Source organism: Fusarium vanettenii, assembly GCF_000151355.1.
Source record: "Fusarium vanettenii 77-13-4 chromosome 1 genomic scaffold NECHAsca_1_chr1_3_0, whole genome shotgun sequence".
Classification (NCBI taxonomy): domain Eukaryota; kingdom Fungi; phylum Ascomycota; class Sordariomycetes; order Hypocreales; family Nectriaceae; genus Fusarium; species Fusarium vanettenii.
The window spans coordinates 4227779-4238237 of NW_003315881.1; the positions used below are offsets into that span (position 1 = coordinate 4227779).

General features: G+C 52.9%; 2 protein-coding genes across 2 annotated transcripts; both read left to right on the forward strand.

Moving 5' to 3' along the window:
* Positions 1-1926: 1926 nt before the first annotated feature.
* Positions 1927-2922, forward strand: NECHADRAFT_75571 (uncharacterized protein; the record flags this gene model as incomplete). The annotated part of the gene is made up of 2 exons (XM_003053880.1): positions 1927-2309; positions 2364-2922. 2 exons carry the CDS (start codon positions 1927-1929, stop codon positions 2920-2922), a joined length of 942 nt encoding a protein of 313 aa, XP_003053926.1.
* A 2385-nt stretch (positions 2923-5307) lies between these two features.
* On the forward strand, positions 5308-9399 carry HAF2101 (transcription initiation factor TFIID, subunit TAF1; the record flags this gene model as incomplete). Its single annotated transcript, XM_003053881.1, has 4 exons — positions 5308-8291; positions 8456-8512; positions 8563-8757; positions 9291-9399. The coding sequence occupies 4 exons, from the start codon at positions 5308-5310 to the stop codon at positions 9397-9399; spliced, it is 3345 nt and encodes a 1114-aa protein (XP_003053927.1).
* Between the last annotated feature and the right edge of the window lie 1060 nt (positions 9400-10459).

Below are 10459 nucleotides of genomic sequence, written 5' to 3' on the forward strand. Positions count from 1 at the left end.
ACCATTAGTTGACACAAGGAGGCAGCCAAAGCAACCATGCATGGATTTACTATAGCTTGAGAATTAAATGCTACTACAATCAAGGTTATTCGCCCCATGACAGCTGAAGGATTCATCTGCAGCGAGGCTGAGAGGTTTTGGCAGATCAGTGACGCTATCCCAAATTCAAACGTTAATCGTCGGTGAAGATCGTTTCGTCAACCCACATGTCCTTCATCGGGGGATCGATGCCAAGCTCCTGGGCGGGGACGGCTGCACGATTGTGGCCAAGCCCGGACTTTTGACATCCATGATGGGAACTGGCCGAACTGCTAGTCAGTGCTTCTAGAAGGTGGTGTTTTCAGCACAGCCTCAGCAAGACTACAACCATTTTCTCGGAATTCGCGAGATGCCTATTGGGGTGTTAGTTTGTGGCTATGGGAGGTCTGTTTGCTCGACAAGAGGGGCAAAGCAGTCACTTGACCATCTCGCTTCTGCAAAACAGGCATTCTTTTTGACAGCAGCATGAGGCAGCCCGCAGGTCATCCATTGGAGTAAACCTGCTACACTGGCTGCATCCTGCAAGGTGACCGACCTTACACGTGTTGGTTATTATGCGGAACAGACACCGCAGCGCAGAGTAAGAACTTTGTCTTTGCTGTGCTTCCTCTTGCTGCGGCTGCCTCTATTGCAATTGTCATGTCCATCTCCAAAAGTCAAGATGAGGCAGCCGGTCAGCCAGCCCTACGATCACAAGGCAACCAGATCCGGGGCAAAAAACACCTTTCCCAATCCCAAAAAGATTAACTATTCAGCCACCAAAGCCCAACATGGCGGTGTTTGGAGTTTGTTACCTACCGCAGGGATCACAAAATCAGCCTAGAAAACGCCTTGTCGCACGAGCCATAGCAACAGCCAATCACAAGGCCCCGCTGAGACACTCGCGCTACTTTTCCCTGCAAGCTTAATACCAACAAGCTTGTGCCACAAAAACGGAACCCATGCAATTTCATCACAAGGCAACCAGGGTCTTTCAAAAGGCAGCCAGGGCATGGAAGAAATCGAAAGCAAAGAAACAAACTGAGCCAATGGCATGTTTGTCATGACAGCCAACAGAAGCAAGGTCCATTTCCACGGAACAACACGCCGAATGCGAGCGGACATGTCCTGCAAGAAATGAGAGGCTCTACGCCACAGGCGGCCGCCTCGTTAGTGTCCTTCTCACTGTTGTACTGCCAGAAACGACGCCGTGACTTTAGCTCGCTCCCCGTGGGCCGAGAGTGTAAAAGAGGTCATTTGGAGATTAGCCTTGTTCTTGTGAGAAATTGGCTGCCTTTCAGCTCATTCAGCCACCATATGCCTAGACCTCTCTCCCTTTTAAAAAGAAGTCATCGTGCACATTTTCTTGAAACAAAGAAACTTGACCCTGCTCTTCCCATCATCATTACACGAGCACTCAACAGCGATCAATTCCTGTTCCATCAGAGCATCAAAACGCACCGCTTCGTGACCTCATAGCCACAGCTTGACCCTGCTACCAGTGGTCGATCACCGGCTCCACGACATCATCACTATTTTATCGCCTCTCGCTGAGATCATCATCTCCCAGCGGTCCGATCATCCAAAGGCACACAACGCTTGCACACCACCCACACCCTCAGGGCACCCCAGCGCATTCTCTTTGTGCCTTAGTGGAACCTCAAAGGATCCTGGCCCGTCAGCAAAACGTGCACCTAGCGTCACATCAAACGACCCTTCCCATATTAAAAAGGGCCTGCAACCTCTCCCCCGAAACTCCAGAACCTCCCCTGCTATCGGCAAATCCAGAATCAACATCAGCTACTTCGCGTTTCTTTGTTACACGCGCTTCTTGCATTGATTCTTGCGACACAACGCGCACCTTTTACCTACCTACCCAATCCTTCGTCCTACAAAGACCTATTCGCAATGAGATTCGACTTGGCTTTCGTGTACCTCACCCTGGTCACTTCGGCGGCCGCATCCGTCATTGACCCGCCCCGTCGCATCAAGCGCATCGAGTCCGAACCCAGCGCCAACGAGCACGAGCTGTTCAAGCGTCGTGGCGGCGGCGGCGGCGGAGGACGCGGCGGCGGTAGCAGTGGTGGTAGCAGCAGCTCCGGTGGAAGCCGAGGTGGAAGCAGCTCCGGCGGCAGTTCTTCCGGATCAAGCTCAGGAGGTAGTAGCAGCAGTGGCAGTGGCAGCAGCCGCTCTGGAGGTTCGAGCTCTGGAAGCGGAAGCAGCCGTTCAGGAAGTTCTAGAAGCTCATATCGTTCAGGTTCAAGCAGCAGCTTCAAGAACAACGGCGGATCGTGAGTAGCCCCCAAACATCCTTTGTCTCATATTTACTAACACTTCACCTGCAGCTCCCGAACTTCGAATGTAGGCGGTGGCTCCCGAGGCGGCTCCGGCCCCCAGCCCAACTTCGCCGGCGGTCGATACTACCCCGGTGGTGCCGTCGCTCCCTACCGATCCGGAAACCGAAGCCCCGGCGCCGGCATCCTCCCCTTCGTCCTGATCGGCAGCGCCCTCGCCTTCTGGCCCGGCGTCTGGCTGTACGGCGCCTACATGTACCCCTACACCCACCAGTACCACTTCCACAACGACACGAGCGACGAGGATGAGGTCCGCGACGTCATGTGTGGATGCAGCCGATACCAGGTTTGCGGATGCGACGACAACAACGATACCGCTTACTACGACCAGCTCATCGGCAACGGCAGCTGGGAGGCCCTCAACAAGTCCATCGTCACCGTCGCCGAGTACAAGGGAAACATCACCATCCTCATCAACGGAACCCTCCCCAACGGCACCACCGTCCCCGAGCAGGACAGTCCTGCAGGCCTTGGCATGAGGGGCATGATCGAGGCCCTCGGCTACTGGCCTGCCGTGGCCGCAGTCGCCGCGACCGTCTTCCTCGTCTAGTTTACGCCTACTCCTTCTTTCTACGTACATATTCTGTCTTTTCTGATTTAATGACCTGTTCACGACTTTTTGGGATGGCTGGAAACAAAGCCAGCCAAGATTGATGGATTGTTATGTTCTACGGCGTTGGGATTGCCATATGGCGTTGATGATGGGTTTGGAGGCTATCCTCACACCTTCTGATGGCGTTTTTACATAGAACGGCGGCTCAGTGCAACAAAATTACCCTTGCCTTTTCGAATTTGCATTGAATACAATTACCTATTTCTGATATCAAGTGTGGTTACAAACTCAAGTGACATTTTCAACATCACTGACATGTAGACTCCTGCACAGTCGCAGGCTGTGTATCACAACACTGCGCAGACACAATCTCTGTCATTTACATCAGCTCGGCCAATTCCCGACTCATTTACACCCGAGCCGACTTCAATTTCCTCGCGGCGTAATCCCCATCGGGCGCAAGGTTGTAAAGCCCCAGGCATAATGCCAACTGCCCACCATCACCAAGTCACAACTCAATCAATGCAAATCACCGGTCTAAAACCAAGGCACACTGAGCCTAACACTCGTATGGTGCCACGGACTCCCCAACCGGGATACGCAACGGGGCAGACAGCAATACGCCAGGGATCAACAGATGCTGAGGTCACATTTTCCGATACGCTCTCTTGCATGGTCAAGACCTCAAACAGGAACTGGCCGAAGGACTGCGCCCACTGCGTCATATGAGGTCTTGCTCGGTTACAGACGCCCAAACTGTTGATGAAATGGATGTACGGGCCGCTTCAAGATAAGAATTGACAATATTGATTCATCTCCGTAAGTTGGCGGTGAGGCCCCATGCTTTGAGGGAGAGGCAGTGGTCGGTGGAGGATTCGTCCGCTTACAACGGAGCTAAGCCATGTCAGCGCCGGAGACAACACATCCTGGTGTCTAGTCCATATCTGACTTTATTATGCGATGTGCCTGGCTGGCGGACCATGGAACCATTAACGGTCGTCCAGGTGTAAGTGGTTTGGTTGAACGACTTCTATCACACCTGTGCCTCGACCCTAGAACACTTGTCTGTATCAGACAAGAATGGGTAGAACTACAGTACAAAATCTAGGGTATGGCCACGTATTGTGTTTACTCCGTCACGTCAAGGTGTATGTGCTTCCAACTGTGGATTTGCGGATGAGTGTTATGTAAACCCATCGTTTAGACGAGAGCTTTCATGCACCGAAGCATCACGAAGTGTGATGAAGCTCGTCACTATCTCGATATAAGAATTTATCTTGCCAGTTAATAGAAACGCAGTGACCTGTATACTCTCTCTCTGGCATGGCAGCTACCCGGTACCACATGAGAGAGTCAAGGTCTTGCAAGCATGAGGGTGGAAGGATAACGTGTAAGCATGAATTGAAGTGGGATGAAGTATAGCATTGAGTGAGTTCGAGGGTGCGACCAATTATCTAGAAGACTTGCTATTGTGAGGTGAGATTGTTTAACTCATTGCAGCCAGGAATTGGACTTGCCAATGGGACCATGAGTACGCCAACCTGAGACTATATGAAGGACCACGGCAATAAGACAATCCGTTCAAGAATAGCCCAGTAGTTCAATGGCGCAGAAACTACCTTCCATGATTTCATCCTTGACCATACTGAGTGTTGAATGTTTACCTAGGTAGGTAGGTACGGTAGCCTAACCTCAGCCAGCATTGCTCAGAGTCATGAGAACGACCGTGAATCATGCCGCTCTGCGTACCTATATAACAGCCCTCATCTCCCCTTCCAAGAATTGACAAAAAAAGTTGTTTTGCTTTGTACCCATCCCCTTGAACCACAAACCTCAACCTAGATTGATGCCACCATTATCTGGTATCTTCAAAGGGGCTTCGCGGAGTCTTTTCGCCGATTCCTGCAGCTCACATCAATCGTCAGCGGCCTAGAAGGGAGAATTCCGACCAAGCGCACCAACAGCGCGCAGCCAAAAAATAACCCTTTGTGCACCAAGCTTTTAGACAACAATGCCGATGTGAGTTGATTGATGCTCTTATTGTCCCCGTTTTGGTGTTGAAGATGAGAAACGCCACTTCTAATTGCTGCCCCGCCGTGCACAGACCATTTCTCCCCCCTTCCATCCTGTCGCGAATTCTATTGGCTGACTCAGCATTCAGGCCCTCGTTCATCTCGCCCCAGCTCCAACCGTGATCGTGAACAACGTGAACCACGAAACTCAAATCAACGACTCCTTGCACGAAAACGACATTCCTTCGCGCCGCCCACCGTCGATCGATCGGCGCGCCAGAATACATTTCGCGCGAGAAGCATGGTATAAGCGCCGCCATCTTGCTGCGGCTTCCAAGCTGTCGAGAGGGGAGATTGCGACGCCGCGACCATGGCTGCCGATGCCGAGTTCTCGTCATTTGACGAGAGTGCCTGGAAGGCCCAGAATGCTGCCGACGACCGAGAGATTGCGAAGCTGCTCGAGCAGAGCCAGGAGGGCGGTAATGGCGGCCTCAAGCTCGACGATACACCCTTCGATCAAACCGGCAAGGCCGACGACGCCGAGGACTTTGAGGACATCAGCGACGATGATCTACCAGAGGAGGAGGAACCAAGCGCTGGCGTTTCCATGGAAATGCCCGGTCTAACAGATGATGGCGGAACTAGCAATGATGCCGACGACTTGTTTGGCGAAGGACCATCCTCACCCGACCCGATCCTCGGCCCTTCCTCCCCCGCGCCTCACGTTCGCGATGCCGACACTGGTGACGATACTCAGCCTATGGATGCCGGTCTCAGCTTCCCAGGTATCAACTTCGACCCCGAACCCCATCTCAACGGCGCGAACCAAGACCCCGATATCCCTGCTCCGGCCGAAACTGTCGAAGATCTCCTCAAGGCTACCTGGCCTGCGTTCAAGAAGGGACATATTCTGACCTGGAGTGAACTCCTTCCAGCCAAGAAGGCCACATGGAAGGAGAAGAGGCCTGTAAAGAAGCCGAAGCCTCTTGTCACGAGCAAACTCACATTGGATCTCGCCCCCGACCAGGAAAAGCTCTTCCGCATCCCCGGCACTGCAAACATTACTCGTAAGGCGAAGCAGAATGAAGAAAGGGGCGTTGTGGTGTGCGGTCAAGACGATGCGAGCCGAGCCGACGACACAGTACAATTCGATCTTGATCAGGAATCCGACTCGGAAACCGTTGCCGGCTTTACCCTCCGCGATATTGAACTTGCCTGCGAGGACTGGAGTGTCCACATTAACACTGTGGAGGCGAATTTCAAGGCGAAGCAGGTCGCCGAGCAGGAACAGCAGCAAGCACGGAAACGCGCATTTGAGGAGCAAGATGAGGAGTGGGATGCCGAGTTTTTGATGGATCTTGGAGATGATGCGCCACAACGTCCAAAGAAGCGCAAGACCGTCCAGCTTGGCCTGCCTGAGATTCCCCGATACTCGGCTCCATCGTTTGACAACTTTGAAGATACGACGCGCCGAGGCGCTAAGCGCGTCCATCTCGACATGGGCGACCCTTACCTCCTTCTCGACACCCAAGACCTCCAGAGAAGCGCAAAGCGACCACGCCAAGACAACAAACTCAAGCGCATGGCCAATGGCAACCTCGGCCGTGATGTCTCCCAGCGATTTAACATTTCCAACGACGAGGCATACGAGGCGCTCAAGGAGAACCACCAGAGCAAGGTCCGCGCCACTCTCGGCAATATTTCTGTCGAACACAGTATGCCTGCCATCAAACTATCATGGCCGTACTACAAGGTCAAGCTCAGTGGTACGACTGATGAGTACCATCGCCCTCGCTTCAGGTACAAGAAGTTTGCTGGCCACACTATCAAGTTTGACAAGCCCAACCACCACAAGCGAAAGCAGATGAAGGGCAAGGCACACGAAGTGTTTTTGAAGTCCAAGGACCTGAGCATCAACGACAACTCCGTTGCCGTTCTTTACGAATACTGCGAACAACGTCCTCGAGTCCTTAGCAACTTTGGCATGGGTAACCGTCTCATCAACTATTATCGACGAAAGGACAACAATGATGACGACCAGCTGCCCAAGCAAGAACTCGGCGAGTATCGCATGCTTCTTCCTGAAGATCGATCACCATTCTCCCTCTTCGGTACTGTCGACGCTGGCGAGACAGTTCCCACGTTGCACAACGAAATGTACCGTGCTCCCGTTTTCAAGCACAACCCCCGAGGCAACGATTTCCTCGTTGTTCGCAGCACCACCGGAGAGCACGGATCCAAATGGTTCTTGCACAAGATTGACCACCTCTACGTCGTTGGCCAACAATTCCCTTCGGTGGAGGTTCCGGGACCTCACAGTCGCAAGGTTACGAATGCTTCCAAGAACCGGATGAAGATGCTGGCTTTCCGTATGATTAGGCATAGCGATACCGACAATTGCCAGCTGTCTGACATCACCAAACACATCGCCGAGTCAACCGATACTCAGAACCGTCAAAAGCTCAAGGAATTCCTTCAGTATGATCGAGAGAGCGGTGAAAAGGGCATGTGGCGTTTGAAGCCTGGAGAGATTCTACCAGATGAGAGCGCGATCCGGTCCATGATCAAGCCTGAGGAGGTTTGTTTGCTTGATGCAATGCAACTGGGCATCAAGGAGCTGGAAGATGCCGGCTACGACCCTCGAAACGCCAATATCGAGGACGACGTTCAAATGCAGGACGCCGATGGAGATGATGAAGATGCTGATGAAGAGGGTAGCAGAGTGGCCAAGGGCACGAAGAAACAGCCAGAGAAGCAAGAAGAGACCCTCGCCGACAAGATGGCCCCGTGGAAGACGACAAAAGCCTTTATCGATGCATGTGCTCAAAAGGCCATGCTGCAACTCCACGGCGAAGGTGACCCGACGGGTCATGGTCTCGGCTTCAGTTTTATTCGTACGTCTATGAAGGGTGGCTATATCGAAGCCGTCCAAGGACCCCTTGCCACGTCAGCAGATGCCATGGAACGAGAGAAGCGAGCCAACGGTGGTCACGCTTACAACGTCAAGAAGCAGCAGGCCATGTATGAGGAAGGCATCCGTGAGATCTGGGAGAAGCAGAAGGCTACACTCACAGATGCTCAGGAGCATGACGACAAAGATGTTGCAGTGACAGAAGATGAGGATGACAGATTTAACGTGCAGTCCGCGATGACCCCGGCGCAGTTCGACGACGGTACCAGCCAAATTAGTGGTTTGACTTCATCCAGCCGACACCCACGTCGCGCGATCCGCATCACACGAGACATCCGAATGCCCGACGGCTCCATCCAGCAACGAACCGAAGTTGTTCACGATCCGGTTGTGATTTCGCAGTACATGAAGCGACGAACTGAGGCGGACCTTGAAATGAGAGAGTACGTGCCCACACCCATGTTCAACAACGCAATCCAGAGAAGGCCATGCAGGGGACACTTGTCGACCAAGCCAAAACGACCATACGGAGTCGGCATCCCTGGCTCGCAGAGGGATATTGTTGGACTTTCGTTTCGTGCACCGGCTTACGTCTATCTTTGCACAGCATCTACAGTTCAAGGCCTACGGGCAATGCCGACCATGACCGTCTTGCAGGCATTAGGTATGTTATTCTTGCAGTGAACAGGGAGCGGTCTCACTAACCATGATTAGAATCAAGAAGGAACTTGAACGACTCGAGAAGAACAAGGCCCGACGACAAGCTCGTGAGCAGCAGAAGGAGCTACACCAGAAAGCCAGCGCTGGTGATGCCGCATCACCGAGCGTTAATGGGGATAAGATCCCCACTGGAACAACTCGAAAGTGTGCCAATTGTGGCCAGGTCGGTCACATCAAGACCAATAAGAAGTATGACTCCCCCAATTACACCCCCAGTTTCATCCCCTTCCCCATCGCCGTTTGATGGGTGGGGATCTTTCCATCGAGCCAGGTCCAAGTCCAAGCGCAAGCCTCGCCTCCAGATCTTGATGGAGAAGTGCGATCGGGAGGCAGCCAAAAATGCGGAGTTGAAGGCGCGACGAGACAGGATAGCCGCGCGTGAGCAAGACAAGATCGACAAGGCAGCGAGGAAACAGGAAGAGATGGAGCGTCGAAAAGCCGAAGCCAAGCGGTTACAAGAGGAGAGAGCAGCCCAAAAAAGGCTCAAAGAAGAGCTGCAGCAACAGGCCCGAGAGCAAAAGGCCAGGGCCCAACAACTGGAACGTGACCGACGGGAGCTCAAACGAATCCGTCGGGAACGGGCTATGCCCAGATGGCGATCTGGGACTGGCTGGCGCTGACTCGGCTCGACTGGCGACAACCTACGACATGTTGACTGCATTTCTCATTTCTTTTGTACTTGAGACATCTTTGCAAAGCCTCTTACTAACTTGTGGTTCAAGGTTATGTCCTCTGCTCAACGGCACGATGAAGGCGGACAACGGTGCTGCCGAGCATGGAGGCTTTGGTAATTACAACGCCCCAGCGGGCACTGCTGGGTCACCAAGTTAGCACCGCTTTGCTTTGCCGGCCACAATTGGCCCAATTCTCGATCGAACAGAGATAAAGATGACGCACGAACGTCCTGGTTGGTCTTTGTAGGCAACGCGACTGCGACAACGAGCGAAATGACTGGACCGACAAGAGTCAGATGTTGAGAGTGAGAAAAGAGTCACTCAGTGGAGGTGCTCAGGGAGAGACATGCAGTCCTCAAAACTTTTGGGTTACTCGGATGGAGGGTATGGAAGGGTACGGATTTTTCATTTCTTTTTGCGAAAAGCACACCAAGGCATCGAGATTGCCGACTGAGATGGTTTATGCATTTACTGGAGTTGGGGATACGATACTTGCTGCTCGAGAGGAAAAGGGCGATGAGGGAAGGCCAGGCACAGGCAGGACAGGCCTTACAAGCGGACTATGAGACTGTGATTGCGGTCGTCAATTAAAACTTTTAATATCTTGCAATGCTGTTCTTGAATCTGTGTGTCCGAGTTGAGCCGGAAGCTGGTCATTGACTGGGGGAGGGGACTGACAACTCCTTGATAGCACTGTCTACAAGCTCTTCGGGTACGAGGTTGGAGAAGGAGGCTGTGCCCTCAAAGTGAAGTGATGTGATGTGAGAATCTCGATGCGGTGAAGACACAAACAGCCAACAAAGTTGGTGGTGCAAAGGCATCTGCATCGATCCTCGGACCTCTCAGCATCAAGAAGTCTCTCCCGTCAAGCGTAGCCCACCAAATTAGCCCCGTTGCGTCTCCACAGAAAAGCCGGTGAAAACGGGCTAATTGGTGTGCGTCGCGGTCTTGCATGACCTGGAACCCGCCGCGTGAGGCTGCCATGCATAATTGTATTTTTAGAAGCGTGACGGACCCGGTTTAGATGGAGGGCATTGAGATCCTATTGCGTGCGGCACTGCACCTCACTCACTCGGCCGGGGAGGCGGGAGTTGGATGAGAATGTGAGAGGTTGGGATTGGGGCTTGGGTAGGAGGCTGAGCAGCTTGCGGCGGGGTGTCTATCTGATAGCTGATGATCATGAAGTCGTAAGTCATTGACTTTTTGTATTCTCCAGG